Source organism: Eurosta solidaginis, chromosome 1, assembly GCF_040869045.1.
Source record: "Eurosta solidaginis isolate ZX-2024a chromosome 1, ASM4086904v1, whole genome shotgun sequence".
Taxonomy (NCBI): domain Eukaryota; kingdom Metazoa; phylum Arthropoda; class Insecta; order Diptera; family Tephritidae; genus Eurosta; species Eurosta solidaginis.
The window spans coordinates 381,072,243-381,094,146 of NC_090319.1; the positions used below are offsets into that span (position 1 = coordinate 381,072,243).

Here is a 21,904-nt window from a genome sequence, read left to right on the forward strand (position 1 = left end):
GTGTGCCGCTTTATGTGATTGGCAATGAAAATTAAACAGACCGCTATGCGACGCGTCGCAAGTCAGAAAAATATTATAAAATATGTACATTTTACATCGATAACCAAAATAAATTCTTAGAATCTTTCGGTTAAAATTTTGTGCATCATTCAATGTAAAATCTTTTCACGTAAATTACAAAATGATGCACGTAAATTATCGGCAGCGACAGCAATTGCAATACCACACAAAAGCTGATAATTTTTGGTATTTGGTAATTGGTATTTTGAAAATTTATTTGTTGCACACTACGCAGTGTCTTGCTGTTATTGAGAGCTTTTAGCTGAACTCTAAGTGAATGCATTTTTTTTAAACATACTCACTCAAATTCTTGTAGTGTGAGCTTGCCTGTAATGCTTAGCGTGGTTTTGATATGATAACGTCATATGGACGCTGGCGTAAATTAAAACTACTTGCAGACTAGTTTCTTAAATATAATATATTATAAGTTTTTTTTCTCTGAAATTTATTAGAGATCGCAAGTAACAGTACCTAGTAAGGTTAAATCAATCAGTAAGGTGCAATCAACAATACATACGGAAAACCAATGCGTTACCCAGGTAAACAAAGGGCAGTTGATTTAGGACTCTCACAATCACACTTCTTGTCATTGCCATACTGCATTTGCGTTCGTTCGTAGCAATGCTGTGCGTAATGTAAAAATTTATAAAAATTAAATTTTTTGTCTTTCAGTAATGGATAGGTAAGTTGTATTTTTAAGTTACTATTTTTGTAGAGCTAAATGCGAAATTTTTTTAAAGACATTTGCAGTACAATACGTTCAGTAGTATTTGAAATTACCGTTACCAAAACTTAACACTTTGATTTATGTTATCTATATATATAAAAAACAAATTCTGTGTGTGTGTGTTTCCTATTGAAACGTATTTCCCACACTTCAATCATCATCATAAATTTTGGCTATAAGTTCCTTCGATCAAGACGAAGGTTTTTCATATTTCAGAACTAAGAATTTTAAATTAAAATTTTTTCTTTTTCAATTTCACGTGCGCCAATGCGGGTGGTGCGACAAATTCTGTATGTCAGCAAATGTTACTCATACGCCATGTATGTACTTAAGTGCAGAACTTTTGTTTGGTCATAGCATTGAAAGCACAAAAAGGTAAAGCGATTGAGTGATTTTAAAGTTTTTATTAAATTTAAGCATTCCATTGTAAAAATAGCTGTCTATATGAGATGATAAACAAAAATTGTGAAGCTAAATATTATGATTATGTTATGAGATTTTGAGTATGAATTGTGTGTAACAAAATAAAATTTGAAAAATAAAGCAAAGAATGATAAATTAGAGGAATGAGGGATCTAAGAAAAAGAATGAGAGAGAGGTAGAAGGTGCAAAAAAAAAGAGGGGGAGATAAGGAAATTATAATGGGGTAAGAATGAGAAAAATTGGGAGATACATTATAAATACATTATAAATTAGTATCGATGTACATATATCCCAAAGATTTTTTTTAGTTCTTGTCAAATTTGATTTAGAAACAAACCAGTTTCAACGCCATTTTTACATTAAAATATGGCCATAAAAAACAATTACTTTAAAAATTAAATAGTTTAGTAAGCGGCCTAGGTCTGCTCACGGGGATACAACTGCATATGAAAAAAAAAAAAACAAAAACAGTAATAAAACCCACCTGCAATTTTGCGTTCCCTCATTTTCCTCCACAGCGCCTCCGCTTTGCGTTTTGGCCAATTTTCGAATTTTTGCGAAAAGCTGCGAAAGAACTTATATTCGCGTATCGTTATTGACATGCGACGTTGCATTCTGATCGCTGGCCTAGCCGCCGCACGTGGCGACGACGGCGGCGGTGTTGATGGCGGTGACGACGACAGTTATGCGGTTGTGTCTACGGTGAAGGTGGAAAATGTTACAGCAGGCAAGTCAAACTTAGTTTTTTGATTTTTACCCCTGCAACTCGAACTCACAGCACCGATTAACAATCACTTATAAGTAAATGAAATTATTAACGTGTTTATATGCTGCAAAAACACTTCACATTCAAAATACTAACACAAGTGCATAGCTACATTTGCAACCACTTGTAGAATGCGCACAAATTAGTTGCAAATATTTACACGTCTTTTTGTTTTTTGGCGCGCAATTCAATTTACATTTATTTGGTGCGTGGTGCACTGCTAAGCAGCCAGAGGGAATTGCTTATTTCACAATGTGCGCCATTGTCATGCCATCATTAAAATTCTATATTTATTTTATTGTTATTATGCGTTATATTAAGTTTTATTAGCCACCACTTGGTTTTTATTCATAGGACATTGCAATTTGGCGCCTTAGTAAGCACGATAAAATCTTAAACACTTTCGATATAAATATGTAGTAAATGCCTCTAACATACTTAGGAATGCTAGAAGTTGTGGAATATTTGCCGTTGCCACTTAAACGACGCGTCTGTAATCAACGGAGCCTGTAATAGCACTAATGAATATGCGAGCAACTTGGCGAAATGGCTTGCAAATGTGGCGCAACAGTGCGCCGACATGCCACTACCATTTCCATCAACCAAAATTAAAAAAAGTATAAATTTAAATTAAATACAAGCAGGCAGCAAGTGTTTTTGGCGGAAACAGCGGGTAGCATCATAATCATCATAATTAACAACATTATCATAGTTAGAGACATAGAGTCGCTAGGGGCTGGTGTGATGTACAGTGGATAGTTTTGAAGAAATGCTTCCAAAAAATGTATAGACTCCGTAAGGGAAAAGTAATTAAAATAGTTGCTATTCTGACGGGAATAGTTTTTTTTTTTCAGAGTGGAGAATGAGTTAAGAAAGAAAAGAGAGAAAAATAAACAAAAATTCGTATACTTTTTTATTATTTATATATTTATGTCAAAGGGAACAGTCAATTAAAAATTGGCTTATAAGTTGAAATACTTTTTTTTAATTTTTAGGTCGGTAAACATCTTCTAATTTTGCTTCCCACTTCCTATCTCACTCACAATTAAACTTTTACTTACATACCTTCCACCCACCCACCCACCGCAACCTTCATAAATATAGAATACTAGCGGACCCGACAGACGTTGTTCTGCCCTAAATTTGGTCTTTCTGCATATATTTTAACCAATTGGCGCCGGTTGACGGAGCGAAGGAGCGACTGGCGTGCCTTGTTGGACGGACATAACCATTTAGACGGTTAAGCGCCAATTAAGTAAAGTAAGCAAGCATATATTTTAATAACCTTTTTCCGTCTAACTCTGCCCTCCCCCTCTACACTTCTTCCTAATCTTTGTATTCACTCCTCCCTCCGTATTTTTCGCTTCATCTATCTCCATCTTCGTCTCATTCTATCTCTTTCTCAGTCTCCTTCTCTCTTCTCTCAAGCTTTTCTCATTCTTCATCTCTTATTGCCAGTCCCAGAGGGTGGTATGTATTTTGTTCCAGTCCCATTCCGAGTCTCAGTCCCAGTCCCAGTCCGAGTCACAGTCTCAGTCCCAGTCCCAGCCCGTCTCTGGTCTACTTCCCGGAAAAAAGCATCGTAAATACTAATATAGGCAAATTTATATACCAAATTTCGAATAGGACGTATGTAAATATGTATTTGTTTATTATTAATTCATGTCTTTATTTCGCCTTCGCATGCATATTTATCAGTTTTGCCAGGTTGATGCGACTATATCGAATATCACAATGAAAATTACTTTAAAGCTCTCAGATGCAGCCTTCATTTGATATCCATAATACACACACATTCTTGGGGTATCCGGGTCCATGTGTTGGCCTATATCTCGGGACTTTAGTCACCCAGCGGTGTAAAACTTACTCTGTACTAAAGCACACACCAACAGCTTCAGTTTGATACCCATAATGTAAAAACTCATCCTGGTGTTACCCTGATTCACGTTTTGGCCTATATCTCGAGACCGTAGTCACCAATAGGTATGAAAACTACCCTGTTCTAAAGAACTCATCAACAACTTCAATTTGATACCCATAATGTAAAAACACTATACAGGCGTTCACGGGCCCACGTTTTGGCCTATATTTCGAGACACTGTGCGTCGATCGCAACCAAACCTATGTGCAAACCACCGCGTGAGGTATACGCAACTTATGTGAAGGTTTGAACAAAATCGATAGGATAGTTTTTGATTCTATAAGCCTCACACAAACGGACATTCATTTTTATATATATAGAAGATTTACACCAAATATTTATTTATTTATGTATTTATTTATTTATTTAGTCTATAATGAGATTCGCATTTTTGGCAAAATAAAATTTAAATTGCCTAGGATGTAGCCCCAATCACTTTTACAAAAATCTTTATAACCAGAAAAGTATCGATAAGATACACACACACATTCGTTTTTATTCATAGCACAAATCGTTCTCATTCAGACTATGCGAAGTTCAAGATAAATTTAATATTAGTAAAAATATCATAGACCATTATGAAAAAGCATTTATGTTAATTCTTACGTTTGTTATTATATTTATTTTTATGAATGTATATGTTTATATTAATGGTTATGTTTATGCTTCTTTTTATGTATATGTTTCTGTTTATGTTTGTGTTTATGTTTTTGTTTATATTTATATTTATGTTTATGATCATGCTAATGTTTTTGTTTCTAATTTCTTTCCCTGATCTAATTTCCGTTCCTGCGGCTGAACCTGTTATTGTTCTAAATGCTCAACAACCCTTTTCCCGCCCAAGTTCCTTTTCACGTGTAAATTCCTTTTCTGTTTCTAATTCTGTACCCGATCGTTATACTCTTTTCTTTATTTTTCCTGCACCTGTTCCCCCCATATTTTGTAACTGTTCTAATTCCTTCGTATGATTCTGCTTTTCTTTTTGTTCGGGTTCCAGTTCTTGCTCCTGGCCCTGTCACTATTCCTTTGCTAGTTCCCGTCCTGTTGGTAACAATATCTACATTACTTTTTCTGTTCCAATAAGCTTTTTAAATCCTTTATATTGGTTATTCAAGTTTAATGGTTTCGTAAGCGCTATTTCTGATTTTCAAACCAATTTCTTCAACGCACCCACTGTGCGGTGGTGCTCAGACTTTCAAAACTTAGTATTAGGTTTTGTCTATGTCCAACGCACATATTTAGACCATGTGTCTAGCTGTCATCATTCTGAGTATGGGTACTCGACATGAATGCCAACTACTCGTACGCTACGTACATATGCACTTCGTACAGCATTTACGAGTTTAGCGTGTTTATCATTATCATCATTACCAAAAGCTGACCGGTCGACTATTCGTCTGGCTGCTTAACTATCCTATCCCTGTGTGTGCCCCCCCCATATGTTAAGTTTTGTTGTATGAAAGCTGTTGAAAATGTAAACAATGTTGAGTAGAACGAGGTTGAATAACCGAAAGCTTTGCATAGCTTTGTTGCACGCCCAGCAATATATCATCGTTATAGTAAACATGAACGAAGCATGCTTTCGGCTCTTTAATAGATACAAATGAAATATTTAACAACAAAACCAATGATAATAAAAACAAAAACAAAACAAACTAAGCAAAGTGCAAAACACACAAAAGCACAAAAAAAAAAAACAAGTAAAGGTGTCTAAGTTCGGGTGTAACCGAACATTATATACTCAGCGTGAGCTTCATTTCAGATAAATTACTTTTCTACATAACACGTGGCACCGCCAGTTTAAAAAAAAATGTCCCCCCTTTCCTCTTACAATAAAACTTGATAAGTGAAATATGATTGATTCAAAACTATCTTTTGCTAAGTTATAGCCTATTATTCTAGTCTACGACCCTTTTAAACTTATTTTATATCTAAGTTGCCGTGATCTTTAACCGATCCCGTCCATTTTTACAAGAAATATTTTATGCTATATGGAGAATATGTGTACACAATTTTATTATGATCCGCTAATCTTTCTTCGAGTTATGGCTCCCGAAACATTGAAAATTGCTTAGTCATAAAAGGGGCGGTGCCACGCCCATTTTTTAAAATTTGAAGTTTTCCCTATTTATTGTTATAAATCCACTTGGGAAATGAAATACCATTGATATAAAGCTTTTTTTTGCAAAGATATATCTTATTTTATTCTTCCACGACCCTTTTAAAAATCTTTTATATAAAAGTGGGCGTGGTCTTTAACCGATCTCATCCATTTTTTCTAGAAATATTTCCTGCTGTAAGGAAAACTTTTGTACCAAATTTTATTACGATCCGTTAATTTTTCTTCGAGTTCTGGCTCCCAAAACTTAAAAAAATTACTTAGTCATAAAAGGGGCGGTGCCACGCCCATTGTTTTAAATTTAAAGTTTTCCCTATTTATTGTTATAAATCCACGTGGGAAATGAAATACCATTGATGTAAAGCTTTTTTTTTGCAAAGATATAGCTTATTTTATTCATCCACGACCCTTTTAAAAATCTTTTATATAAAAGTGGGCGTAGAGTCCTTAACCGATTTCGTTAATTTTTCTTCAAAGCATTCCTTATAGTAAAGGCAACCTCTCTACCGAATTTTGTTACGATCGGTTTAACGATTTTTGATTTGTGATTAATAATATTTGTTAAATTGATTTTATCACAAGTGGGCAGTGCCAATTTTTCAAATTTTTTTCAAGAGTCTCAATACAAGTCCACACGTCAAATTTCAACATTCTAGGTATATTATTTACTAAATTATCAGGTTTTATGTGTTTTCCAAAATGTTAAATATATATAAAAAGTGGGCGTGGTTATCATCCGATTTCGCTCATTTTCAATACCAACCTATTCTGGGTCCAGATAAGCTCGTGTACCAAATTTGGTGAAGATATGTCAATATTTACTCAAGTTATCGTGTTAACGGACGGACATGGCTCAATCAAATTTTTTTTCGATACTGATGATTTTGATATATGGAAGTCTATATCTCTCTCGAATCCTTTATACCTGTACAATCAACCGTTATCCAACCAAAGTTAATATACTCTGTGTGCAAAGCACGCTGAGTATAACAAATTGCTGACACGAAGGTGGGGTTTGGAAGGCACTTAAGCGAAGTGCTAACAAAAATGCCGTTAGTTTATTTAACAGTATGCTTGTATGTGTTTATCGTAAACTTCACACATACATATGCCACAGGGCGGGTGTTTGTAAGGGTGTATGGGCATGATGAAAAGGATAATAATTGAGTCGTATGCGTGCTTATGACGTCATTGTGATGAAGTTTTCACTTTTAGCTATTGTTATTTCAAGCTTATTCTAATCTAGTGTGTGAGTGTAATTTTTTCTGGTATGCGTGATTGTATATGGATATATACGCTGGTATGTGTATATATACATTTATGTACGCTCATGTGCACTCATTCTTGTTTCTTACAATTTTATTCTTTGTTAAATTTGCATAACTGTCAGTGTTTACGTGTTAATTAACAGGTGTTGTTGTTGTCGTTTCTATGTTGGCAAGAGTATTTCTTGGCTTTTTAATTTGCGAGTTATGTCAAGTGGAAAGTCAGCTTGGTATAAAAGTATACGCAAACAAAATATTTGGTAAGCCCATTAAAGCTAAGACGATGTCAATTAAATTAGTCTTCTGGTCAAAACATTAAGTTTTGTAAGCCCAAACGGCGTATGACAACTAAATGTGGTCAACTATTCCGGATGTAGTTAAAATTAAATTGTTAATAAACGAAAACTTATAATATGGTAGCTCGGAAGTGTCTGTTCTTCTTTTTGTAGTAGTGTTTCGCCAAGACCAATAGCTGCAACTACCGTAGGGTCATTTCAAGGTCATTACTTTACTAAATGAAGTTTTTTTGAGCATTTCTTGAGGAAAAATTTCGGTTGTATTTCAGTTTAATTTTTTTGACCATATCGAAAGTGTTTCCGTAACTATTTTGGAATCACAAAAAGATTGTTTTGGAGATTGTTTTGGTTCCAGCTTCAGACCATTTCGTTCGAATTTCGAAATCACTTCTGTATTTCTTTCTTAAGTCGAGTTTTGAACTCACCCTTTTTTCGGGATAATGCCTTCTCCTTTTAGGGGCTATATTGGCATCATTTCATAATTTGTTTAGGGTGCATGTATACATATTGCGCTGGCACATGCAACAAGGCTTAAGTTCTCTGGGCAGCATGATCCTTTGCCTGAGATTCGAAATAGATGCTGGGTTCACAATAGAGCCAGCGGGTTGGGACAAGGATGCGGAAATGACAGAAATTAGCTGTGTTCTGCGCTCGCGAGGTCAAAGCTCCAGCTAAAAGGGGCGGTAGAGTTGCAAAAGCTCGAGGCAGCAATTAACCTAGGTACTAGAAAGCTTCTAGTATTTACCAGGGAGATGGATTCATTCTACTACATTAGTACTAGTGCCTAATTGGTATTTTCTGCTTTCCAACAAACAAATTCTGGTAACACTATGGACACATTCGGTCTATGTACGTCTACGTATGCCTATAACCTAACCTACCTAAAGGAATTGTTCGTTCATTACTTTACTATTATTTATAATACCCTTAATTGCGAACTTCTTCTCAATGTCAGTAAGAATTTGTTGTTCACTTAACTGAATTAAATAGATAAATAATTTATTAAATTTACAGGTAGGGTTACAGTGGCTATTGCGGTGTCTGTAACAGTTCCACTTACTATTACAAAGGCGGTTGCAGTGGGCTAGTTATGGTCAAAGTTATCGTTAATTCACGTTTACAGGAAAGGTTACAAATATGGTTACAGTTTAAGTTACAGTTACGGTTACAGTTACGATTACGGGTTAAGTTAAGGTTATGATTACAGTTACGATTACGGGTTGAGTTACGGTTACAGTTACAATTACGGCCGCAACTACAAGCACTGGCCCTGTCAGGGTGTCACTTATGGTGATGTTTGAGGCTACGGTCACTTAAGATAACTTAACTATTGAGGAATCGAGTTTCATGACAAGCAAAATTAAAATAGCAATCAACAGATTTCCAAGCTTAGAAAAGAACCTTCTTAGCGTAGTGGTATTTTTGGTGAATTTTGTTATATTAAACTGTGATAAATGTACATGGCAGCCGGAGTGGTGTGATGCTAGCATGCCCCGCTACCACAACCAGTTTTTTGAATCTTCGGCAATGTTTGGCAAGCACTCCGGGTGTATTTCTGTCATGAAAAGCTCTCAGTGAAAGTTCATTTGCCTTGCAGATGCCGTTGGAGTCGGCATAAAACAAATAGGTCCCGTCCCACCAATTTGTAGGAAAAATTAAATAGGAGCACGACACAAACTTGAAGAGAAGCTCGGCCTAAAATCTCTTCGCAGGTTATCGCGCCTTACATTTATTTTATTGTTCATGGTGAAACTTTTTCTACTTGAGCATTACGTAAGACTCTGGGTAATTCCAGAGGTCGACAAATTTTAGATGCAGAGATTAGTTTATAGTTTCCTTGGAACGTACAATCTGAATCCGGTAACAGTTGTACCTGAAATGGCTAAAAATACGTTGTTCACTCAATCATTTCGATATTGTTTCATTGCCTGTTTCATTCCTGGCATTGGTTTTTTGTATTAGTTATATTGGAATCATTTCGAAACATTTTTTGGATAAATTCGTGATTTTTCCGACAAAATTTTGTTATAATTTCAAGATTGACTCTCAGGATTCTTTCGACAACATTTTGTTATCAGTTCGGGATTGACCCAGAGACAATTTTAGGTTTTGGCATCACCCACATATGATCAAATCTAGCTAAATCCACATAAGTTATTATACTTAACGCGACGACGTCCGTATGGCACAATCTTCAATATTTATGTATTATATAACATCAATAACAAAAACTATGGTATAAAGCAATATGAGCATGCCTCGCTAACTAAATACATATATTAATATTGATATAATAGTGAACAGCGGAAGTACTGCTAATAGAAGCAACACTGTAAAAATCCAATGTTACTAAGTTCTTAAGCGCGCCTAAAAAATTCCACACCGTTAGGATTAAATAGCATACAGAATCAGTAGGCTATACTTAGAGACCAATTGCAAAGCGAGTAGCGGGGCATTCATATGGCTGAGTGGTTAAAGGGATCTGCCTCTGCACTAGTAATAAAGTATGAATGTTGGAGATTCGAGTATGAATGTTGGAGATCTGATTTTTCAATATCACGAACAGCTGTCTAAAAGTATATTTTAAACATTTCTTTGGTCATTTATTTACTTTGCTCTTTATCCAGCTTCAACGACGCTATCCCACACAGGGCGTTTGCTAAGCGACCATCACAGCCAGACCTCCATGCGCTCCCATTTAAGCCGCTTAATTGAGTTGTAGGCCACCGTGAAGGATATTATTTAAACAAACCACTCCTCTAACCAATTTACCATTTACTATATACATACATATTTTCTTTTATTAATATGTTTACAAACTTTGTGCTCATAAACTCACCTGCTAAGTAACGATCACTTTGCGACCGTGAATAACGCAGCGTCTAAAAATAGAAAACAGAGCAAATATGCATTGCGTTACATTGGTATTTACTAAACAAAAAAAAAACTCTACAATTTTAATTAACTTCATATATTTATTTTCTACTCACCAACTTCTGCCCGGCAAAATCATCGCGTCGCGTCTTCTCCTGCTTCAAAAGCAATGGTGCTGAATTCGATTTGGTTGTAAGTTCTTGTATGCCCAGACTTTCATGTCCACTATGCAATGAGGCGCTACTTGGCGACGGCAATTCTGCAAAATGTGTCGGCGATAGCAAAGACTGGAACGGTTCTTGACGCAATGCCAACGACAGCTGACCGCGTTCCCTGCCACGTCCATGCAAATGTTGTTGCAATTTACGCGTAAGTGGGTGATGCTGCTGTGGATGCTGATGCTGCAGCTGTGTTTGTAGTGGTGAGTATTGATAGTAGACTACTGGTAATGAGGAAGTATCCAGCGAATGACTGCGACATTTTTGTGCACGTCCACCACCACAGACTCTACCACTATAGGGCATCATAAATGCTGGTGTAGTAATTGGAGCACTGAGCTTGCGACGCAATACGACGCTGTTACTACCAACCGTATCATTAGCTACGATTGCACCATTGCGCCCACCGCCGCCACTACCACTCGCACTACTCGCATCACCATCATTGCATTCACAATCGTAATATGGTGCTACTTCGAATTCATCATGGCCCTCATCATATTCATCTGCCAAATCGTGCATATCCACAACGCCATCATCTGTGGCTGCTACCGCTTCGAGTGCACCATTGCTGTCAATATTATCGTTGTCATCTTGTCGCGTGCGTTGATGTTGACGATGTCGTAGACGCGCAGCGCGCGTTAGTTGTTGTTGTACCTCCTGTTGCTGCTGTAGTTGAGCTTTGTGTTTTAGCTTTTCGGCTGCTGTGGCAGCTATAGTTGGGCGCTGTGCCTGATGCTGTTGATGATCGCCAATGTCATCGTGTGACTCATCACCGCCATTAATGCCAATGTCTTCATCAGCACCACGCGATTCATCGCACAAGCTTAAAACTTCTAAAAGATCTGGGTCATCTGAAGAAGCTACTGAACTGCTTTTTTGGAATTTCATTTTGCGTAAAGCATCTAAACTGCTCACCGATTCGTTGTCGTTATGTTGATTTTTCCAATAGGTGTCTTTCGGTGGTGTTGCCGTACCAATGCCACTTTCGTTGTTGTCATTGTCTAGACCTGAGGAGTCAAGCGAAATGCCAGATTTACCGGAGCTTAGCACGCCGGAAACCTCTTCACATGCCGAAGATGAAGTAGAGCTTAAAAAGAAGAGCGATAAATATAACTTAGTAGATGTAAAAAAACGGAAGCTAAAGACTTTAAAGCAAAAAAAAAAAACACAAAATACGTGTCAAAATTTATGAAATAAAATATAATACTTAAATAAAAGAAAAAAAAATACATAAAGTAAAATAAAAAAAAAATAATACGAAGATAACAAAACAAAACAAAGTTATATAAAATTAAATTAAATAAAATAAAAAACAGTAAAAAGCAAAAAAAAAAGAAATTAAATAAGAGATGAAAATAATCTAAAATAAAATATAATGAAATAAAATAAAATAGAAAAAAAATAAAATAAACATTTTTTTTATAAAATTTCTAGAAGACCAGGCAGACGTTGTCCTGCCCTAAATTTGGCCAATCGGCATACATTTTAATAAGCTTTTTCCGTCTGACTCTGCCCTCCCCCCCTCTTCACTTTCTCCTAATCCTTTTATTCACTCCTCCCTCCGTCTTTTTCGCTTCATCTATCTCCATCTTCATCTCATTCTATCTCTTTCTCAATCTCCTTCTCTCTTTTCTCTTCTCTCAATTTCTTCTCATTCTTCTGCATCCCATATTGCCTGTCCCAGAGGGTGGTATGTATTTTATTCCAGTCCCAGTCCCTGTCCCACTCCGAGTCTCAGTCCCAGTCCTAGTCCTAATCCCAGTCCGTCTCTGGATAATATATTGCTCTGTACTAAAGCACTCATCAACAGCTTTCATTTGATATCCATATTCTATAAACACATTCCAGGGGTACCCGGGTCCACGTTTTGGCCTATATCTCGAGACCCTAGTCACCCAGGGGTATGAAAATTACTCTCTACTAAAGCACTTATCAACAGCTTTCATTTGATATCAATATTCTATAAACACATTCTAGGGGTACCCGGGTCCACTTTTTGGCCTGTAGCTCGAGATCCTAGTCACCCAGGGGTATGAAAATTACCCTCTACTAAAGCACTGATCAACAGCTTTCATTTGATATCCATATTCTATACACACATTCTAGGGGTACCCAGGTCCACGTTTTGGCCTATATCTCGAGACTCGAGTCACCCAGGGGTATGAAAATTACCCTCTACTAAAGCACTCATCAACAGCTTTCATTTGATATCCATATTCTATAAACACATTCTAGGGGTACCCGGGTGCACGTTTTGGCCTATATCTCGAGACCCTGGTCACCCAGGGGTATGAAAATTACCCTCTACTAAAGCACTTATCAGCAGCTTTCATTTGACATCCATATTCTGTAAACACACTCTAGGGGTACCCGGGCCCACGTTTTGGCCTATATCTCGAGACCCTAGTCACCCAGTCACCTATCCTATATTTCAAGTTAGATCAAACAACGCACGGGGTGTAAAACAAATTCAAAACCGGTTCAGTAGTTTAGGAGTCCATTGACCTCAATTGTGTGACACGTGTTTTTTATATATTAAGATTATTGGCCTTTAATCTTTAAAATTTATTAAACTATTTTATGAGTCCGAGGCTTTATCCAAATAAAAACGCAGTACATATATTTTATATTTGTATTTTTCAGTCTGAAATCGAAATATCGATTACAAAATAAAAATCTTAATATATAAAAATCACGTGTTACTATGTTTGTTACCGATGGACTCCTAAACTACTGAGCCGATTTTGAATTTGTTTTCAACCCGTGTGTAGTTTGATCTAACTTGAAATATAGGATAGGTTATATCTCAGTTTATAGTCGCAATATTATTTTATCGCAAATTTTTTTTATTTGTTTATATGTAATAATAAAATGTTACGTATACGCACCGGAACTCACATTTTCAGGTGGTGCGGATATACTTCCGTGTAATTGATTGGTGTTTAATTAAACAACGTGCATATCAATAAAAAATATTATAGCGAATGATATCAAGTATAGCACATCACCAGGCCCGCCGAAAAGGGGGGCGGGGGCGGGGGGGGGGGGGGGAAATAGCCCCGGGGCCGGGGCTTCTGAGGGGGCCCGCGATTTAGAGGTACTATGAAATTTTTTTTAATTCAGGAGTCTTTAGTTGTTCCATGTGCAATTTTTAAGCCGATTTCAAAAGCAACGAAATTCTGCATTTCGTTTTAATATAATTAAGTGTGAAAAATAAAAATCTATATATATAAAAAGAAAGGCTAAAATGTGTGTTAGTTGGTCGCCGGTGTTTGAAGAGATGCGTCGGTCGATTTTGTTCAAACTTTCACACAAGTTGCGTAAACCTCACGCGGTGGTTACTACATAGGTTGCGATAGACGTACAGGGTCTCGAGATATAGGCGAAACGTGAGCCCGAAACCCCTAGAATGTGTTTATAGAATATGGATATCAAATGAAAGCTTTTGACGAGTGCGTTAGTACAGAGTAATATATTATCCAGAGACGGACTGGGACTGGGATTAGGACTAGGACTGGGACTGAGACTCGGAGTGGGACTGGAATAAAATACATGCCACCCTCTGGGACAGGCAATATGGGATGCAGAAGAATGAGAAGAAATTGAGAGAAGAGAAAAGAGAGAAGGAGATTGAGAAAGAGATAGAATGAGGCGAAGATGGAGATGGATGAAGCGAAAAAGACGGAGGGAGGAGTGAATAAAAGGATTAGGAAAAAAGTGAAGAGGGGGGGAGGGCAGAGTCAGAAAAAGCTTATTAAAATGTATGCAGTAGATAGGCCAAATTTATGGCAGAACAACGTCTGCCGGCTCTTCTAATACAAATATAAAATATTTATACTGCGTTTTTATTTGGATAAGGCCTCGAGCTCATAAAATAGTTTAATAAATTATAATAAAAATCAAACCAAAAATAAAATGTAGTAAAACAAAAGAAGCAAAATAAAATCATATAAAATCAAATATCGTAAAATAAAATAAAACAAAATAAAATAAATTAAGGTTCAATTAAATAAAATGTAATAAATTAAAACAAAAGAAAAATAAATTTTTACATAAAGTAAAATAAAACAAAACACTTAAAAATAATAATAAAATAAGAAAAAAGGAAAATAAAATAAAAGATCAAAATAATTCGAAAAAATGGTGAAAAATTTTAACTTATTACCGAAAACAAATTTTTTTTTTTAGAAAAAAGTTAAACTCAACAATAAATACAAAATAAATTAAATAATAAATAAAAAATTTGATAAAATAAAAATATTAAATGACAAAGTAAAAATAATGAGACAAAAAAGAAAAAAGTTAAATAAAATTAAATATAAAAACGACATATATAAAAAAAATTCAAAAAATAACAAGATGAAAATAATGAAAATACAAAAGATATAGAAAATAATAAAAAAAGTATATAGTTAATACAAAGAAAGTAACAATAAAAAAACATTTAACAGAATTTTACTAGAAAAGAAAATGGAAAAATTTAAATTTTTATAATAGGAAAAACTAAAGATTAAAAAACACTAAAGTATTGGAAAATAATTAAATAAAAATATTTTAATTTATTTAATAATTTCCCCCAAAGGGGGGGACATCAGAATTCGTTTTAGAGGTATGGGTCATTCGGCAAAGTTTCTTATTTTGATCCCTAGAATATGATTTTCACAGAGCAATGGGCGATTTTTTTGCCTCCCCACAAATCGACCCGGCCTAATGACCTGCGATGGCTAAAGAGAAATCTTGCCAACATTCAAAGGTGTGCTGAAGTCGTAAGACGCCCTGAACTTGAGGGCAGTAAAGTAAGACAAAATCCAACATATTATTTTCCTCCTATAGATTTTCATGAATTTGACTAATAACGGTGCTGATACCGGAGACGGAAGGGACGTTGAGATATATATATATATTTGTGATTGCAGGAGGGTACCTGCCCCCAAATTAAGAACAAAATAAGCAGCAAGATGGAAAAGCTTTAGCGAAACTCTTGAGAAGTGAAAAACTACATTGTGGCCGACAAGCTCCAAAATCAGTAGAGAAGCTAAATGTTTTACTTTCATTTTCGAGCGAAAAATGTGTTTGCTTTTAAAAGCCAGTTGCTTAATAATGAACTAAAATATTTTCCCGAAACTTGAATTCGTCTATTCCAACGAATGATAAATTTATAATGGAATGAGCCTCATAAACCTTTAAAATCAAATTTTTAAGGTGAATGAACATTTATATGACGTCAAATACAAATCCCATCCTAAGTCCCCTAACTAGTATATAAAGTAAGCCATTTCATAGCTCCAGCTATAATTTGAGACTATGAATTTACGAGTAAATTAAGCTTAGTATCTACTTACTTATTGTCTTCATCGACGGCGCCAACACTTCGCAATATTGACTCCTCAGATGTCCAAATCGTTGAGGTGGAACCTTTTTTGGTCACATCGTTGCCATTCAACAATAAAGATGCCGTTGCACTATTCCCGCTGCCATTTGGTTTTGATGCTGATGAGGTCAGCAGTGTAGATGGCAATAGCACTGAATTGCCTAGTTTCGTTGTAACTAATGTTGTAGCTGTTGGTGTTGTAATTGTCGTATGATTAATGCGCTCCCGTTTTGGTATTGCCAACATTGCCGACGAAAAACCATTGCTATTGCTAATGTGGCTACTGTTGCCGCCTTTATCAACACTGTCCAGCTGCTGCTGCTGCTTGTGCATTTGACTTTGGCTTTCTCTGGGTGACCACTTCATTGTTGTTGCTGTTGTGCCAGCGCGTATTGTTTCCATATCGTTTTCGAATTGACGTTGTCGCCTGCTTTTAAGTGATTCCTCATCGTTTTCTTCGGCGGCAACACAACCATTTAATGTCGTCACAGCCAATGTTGGACGACGGCTGCCACTTGTCGTTATGGTCATTGAATTCGTAGTCATCGTAGTTGGCGTTGTTATTTCTTTGGCTGTTGTTGCTGCTGTCTCCTCAATTTTCAATATTGTTGACGCTGTCGTTGGTGAGCTTGTTTTTGCCGCTGTAAGCGCACTTGTTGCTAGCAGCTCATCATTGTTGCCATCGCATTGTAAATTTGTCAGATTATGATAATGTTGATGTTCGGTTGTGGCATTAAATGTTGCTAAACTGTTGCGATTGCCATTGTGAACCGGCTGCGTTTTAGCGGCAAGTTCATGTAGTAATTGTTGTTGTTGTTGTTGGTGGTATGGTGTCGGTGCCGATAATGTGCGCATATAAGCAACACTTGGCTTAGCTGGAGCATTGCTATCGTTGTTGTTGTTACTGCTGTCGGTAGCATTTCCGTCGTTATTCATGCCATTATCGAGGCGTCCACAATCAAGGTTAAATGATTGCAATGGAATTGTTGCCTGCGAATTAAAGCAAAAAAATGATGCGAAATTAAAATAAAATCATTTTTGAAACGAAAAACAAAATAAATAAGAGGAAATTGAGTGCCGATCAGATTCAGTTAATAATGCAAAAATCTTTAGCAACATCTAGTCAGACAAGGCTCTATGACACCGCTAATATATGGCAGCGAGTATTTATGTTGATCTATGTGTGTGTGTCGAAGTGGTTGTTGTATTCGAAATTGATGCACAAAGCTGTGGAGTATTGATACAAAGAACCGGATCCTTTTTAAACAACTGAAACTGAGTTTAGGAATCTAAGAAAAGGTGGAATAGATCCTAAAGTGAGTTTAATGAATCTTGAAACGTGGTTTAAAAAATCTGAAACGGAGTGTGAAGGATGTATAACCCGATTTAATTATCTGAAAATCGGCTCAAACGACCTCCAATTTGGGGCAAGAATCTGAAGCCCGGCTTAAAGAATCTGAAAATCGTAATAAATTATGTGGAACTTACATTATTTTTACATTGCGCCAAAAACTCGACTTTATGAATCATTTTGCAACTTAACTGTAGGCATTAAACATGAAAATACCCAATAAGCACGAGTTTATGGCGCAGTGTAAATATAATATTAGTTATAAGTATCTTTAAAGGATCTAAAACTCGGTTTAAAATATCTAAAGCTTTATTATAGGATTCTACGCCTCTGCTTAAAGGAATTTGTAATACGATTTAAAGAATAACACACGCAAACTTTAAGATAGAAAACTTGGGTTAGCCGAAATATCGGCAGCTTAGTTTGGGGAATATGAAGGTCGGCTAAACGGATCTAAACTCTAATTAAGGGATTGAATGATGTAAAACTTTGATTAAAAGATTTGATCCTTGTTATTAAATACCTGCAACTCGATTTTAAGAATCATAAAGTGCTTTAAGGAACTGGAACGTGGTTTAAAAAATTTAACTTAAATCTAGCTCAGTATAATGTAACTACAGCCCATTTGAAAAAATGTAAACGCTGTCTGATGCCAATAAAGCTTTATTTTCATTATTTAAAACTCGGTTCCATGGAAGAAAAACTTCATTTAAAGATGTTGAAACTCCGTTTAGTGGAACTAAATTTCGGTTTTCATGATCTGAAACTCGATTAATTGCAACTAAACCCCTTTTTAAGGGCTTAGAGCTACATTTGAGAGAACTAAAACTCGGTTTTAAGTTAAGGATATAGTAGTACGTTTATTCGCAGTTTACTTAATTTTTTGAAATTTAGATCCCCGTTTACTGTAACTGAAACTCGTTTTAAAGATCTCAAAATGGCCTTTATATAACTAAACTTTTTTTTTTAGAAATCTAAATCTCAGTTTCAGGGATCTCCAACTCGTTTTAATAGAATCGTTTTTTAAGAATTTTTAACTCCTTTTGATGAAATTAAAACTCAGGTTACAATATCTGAAACTTGGTTTAATGGCACTAAACTCTTTTTTAAGAAATTGAAACTCTGTTAAATGGAATTTAAATAAGGTTTTAAGGAACGGAAACTCGGTTTCATGAAAATTTTTTGAATGAATTTAAGCTCGGGTTAAAAAAAAGAACTAACTCTTTCGCGACTGCTGGGACAATGTGTCTCACCATTATTTAAAAAGCTTCTTTTATTTATGAAAACTTCTAGAGATATCAAAAAACTATAAGCGGAGTGGAATTAAAACTCCGACGCCAAATTGTTATAATTGATTTGAAGAACTAAAATTTGGTTTGGAGGAGCTTAAAACTACTGAAACTGGATTTCAAGGAACTTAAATTTGGTTTAAAGAAAATGAAAGTCGGTATGCGAGAATTAAAAAAAGGTTTTAAGTAACCAAAACCTGATTCAAAACAACTAATGCAAATCTGCATTTAAAACTTAAACGAGGGTTAAGGGTGTTAAATGCGGTAAAATAGATAAAAAAAAAACATATCTAAGGAAAGAATGCAGATAAAGCTTTTGGATAGAAATAAAAAAGTTTAGATTATTGTTAAAAAGGAATTTTTCACATGAAAGACTCTGTCCAGCTGTATAACCAAATACGCGAAAAAGGATAAGATAAGCCGCATTCTGTATACTTTTCGAATACACGGCACAACTCTAATATGAAACCACCTACACCCGAAGTTATTAACAAATTGCATTGTCTCCCAACCTTTCAGAACCGATTATTTAAATACTTCCTGACTCACATCACTAACTGCACTGTCAAATATAAGTGGCTATACATGACTAGCCTAGTTATTGGTGGCCAGCTACAGTGCTAAGTTAAAGCACAACAATCTACGGCTGTTGCTAAAAAGGACCTTGAATTTATAATCGATGTTTTAGTTTTTATTCTGGGCTCTCTTGCTTGTTTTCATTTTAAAGCCATCGAAAAACGATTGTTTTCGACATATTTATGCAAATTGAAAGTCGTTTAAAATTAAAATGCAAAAATATACAAAAACAACAACTCACAACAGCCCTTTGTTCAGCTAGTGAAATAGCAAAGGAATTGAGTGGGCTTTAGGAGTATTTGACAATTGGTTGGCATTTTTGTGAGTTGTCATGTGCAAAAAAGTTTTTATTTGTTTTGATTTTGCAGCTGCAGAACTTAATAGCAATCATGACTGCAGTTCAAGGCTAAATTAGTAAATCATATAGAATCATGTAAAGTTAAGGAGGCTCATTTAAGAAAGTATGTACGTGAATTTATTTTATTAATGCTGATATTTGTTATAACTAGACTTAGAGCTGGAGTGGCTGAGGTTGGAATATAGACATATGCACCTTCGAAGAATCACAAAACCAATAATGCTTTGCTCAGGGTGAAGTTATTCAGTTAGTAAGTTTGAAACTTTTGTGATATTTCGAACATTATACAGACGAACCATGTTGGGACTCTCTCCGAAGATTATTGAGGTTGTTTCGTGAAAATGTCTGTAATTTCGGAACTATTTTGGTGAAGATTACGGTATCATTTCAAAAACATTGCCATATCTTTTCCTGAACATTTCCACCTTATTTTTTTTTTGGAATTTCCTGCTCCTCTACCATTGAAGTTGGCCACCAAGCAACATTTTTGTAAAGAGCCGATTAAGTCTTAAGGCTAAGCACTATTATACTTCTTGGTAAATATTTTCCCAGTAATGAAATAAAATAGCAAATGAGTTAAAATTTAAGGTTTAAGATATTTGTAAAACTATATCCAAAATACCAAGTGCTCATGAATTTCGATGTGTAAACAACGTGTACCGAGCACAGCTGAGCTAACGCAACCAGGAAAAAATAATTTCGGGCTATTTTATTGCCGAGTAATCGGTTGCATATTTCTTATCGACTTGTTATCGGGTTGCAGCTGTGGTATCGAATTTATATTGATGTTTTATAGGTGTTTGTTTCATAACAAACCGATGAGCCTTCGATAGGAAATCAGCAATAAGCCAATAAAAATTACTAGCACTCTGATAATAAATCGATAACTTTTCGGTAGCAAATCGATAACAATTTCATAACAAATCTATGACTTTTCGATATTAAATCGATAAATATCCCATAAAATCCAATACTTTTTTGATAACAAAGCGATAACCTTTTGATAACAAATCGAAAATTCTACGATAAATAATGGATAACATTTCGATAAGACATCGATAATTTTCCAAACAAATTGACAGCACAACGATAACAAATTGGTAACAGTCTGATAACAAATTGATAGCTTTTTGATAACATATCGATGGATTTTTGATATGTGATCAACAAATTTTTCGATAATATATCGATAAATTTTCGATAAGAAACCGATAACTCGTCGATTAAAATCGATAGTCGTGTTATCTATAGCAAGTTTATATCACTTCAATTACAAATCTATAACTCGTCTACGTGACAATAACCATAAGCTCCCTTTTATGTCAATAACAATAAGCATCATTATCGACACTGCCATTATACTGCACTTTTTATTTTAATTTGCATCTAATTTGCACTCAATTTATTATACTCAGCTGTACTTGTACACAGGGTATTACGACTTTCATTGGATAACGGTTGCTTGCACAGGTATAAAGGAATCGAGATAGATATAGACTTCCATATATGAAACTCATCATTATCGCAAAAAAATTTTGATTCAAGCTATATCCGTCTCTCCATCCGTTAACACGATAACTTGACCAAATATTGAGATTTCTTCACCAAATTCACCACGATATACTAGCTTATCTGGACGCTTCCGAAGGCAGTCGGTTTTCTATACCGGAGCGACTCGGAATTTTTCTCGACCAAGAGCTGTCATTTCAGTATAACCCAATGCTGCAACAACAACAACAGCTTATCTGGACCCAGAATAGATTGGTATTGAAAACGAGCGAAATCGGACGATAACCACGCTCACTTTTTGTTATTGAAAATTTAGAAAAATGAAAAAATCAGATAATTCAAAACGAATATTAAGGAAAAACAATAATATTATAAACGAGATATACAAACAAAAGAATATTAGTCTGTATTTAAACAAGTAAGGACGGGACTGTCTTCGGCTGTGCCGAAGACTTCATACCTTTCATGAATGGGGCTGAACAATAATCTTATGCCGTTCGTAATCTCCGAATAATCGGATGTATAAGATAAGAAATATATAATGAACAGATCTACATACATAAACAATTTTTAAGATAAATATAAAATAAACAAGTAAGGAAGGCTAAGTTCGGGTGTAACCGAACATTACATACTCAGCTGAGAGCTATGGAGACAAAATAAGGGAAAAAACCATGTAGGTTAACCCTGGAATGTGTTTGTATAACATTCGTATCAAATGGAAGGTATTAAATAGTATTTTAAGAGGGAGTGGGCCATAGTTCTATAGGTGGATGCC

At 35.4% G+C, this 21,904-nt stretch overlaps 1 protein-coding gene across 8 annotated transcripts in view; it reads right to left on the bottom strand.

Moving 5' to 3' along the window:
* cv-c (crossveinless c) overlaps window positions 1–21,904 on the bottom strand; it is a 592,078-nt gene that overhangs the window by 95,181 nt on the left and 474,993 nt on the right. For 7 of the 8 annotated variants that reach the window (XM_067763245.1, XM_067763249.1, XM_067763248.1 and 4 more), the window contains 3 exons: window positions 16,015–17,033; window positions 10,568–11,759; window positions 10,417–10,459 (listed from right to left, as the gene is read on the bottom strand). In XM_067763245.1, the coding sequence (XP_067619346.1) occupies window positions 10,417–10,459; window positions 10,568–11,759; window positions 16,015–17,033 (2,254 nt within the window). Of the gene's footprint in view, window positions 1–1,694; window positions 1,993–10,416; window positions 10,460–10,567; window positions 11,760–16,014; window positions 17,034–21,904 lie in introns of those variants that run through there. The other variant, XM_067763250.1, reaches the window with a different exon arrangement.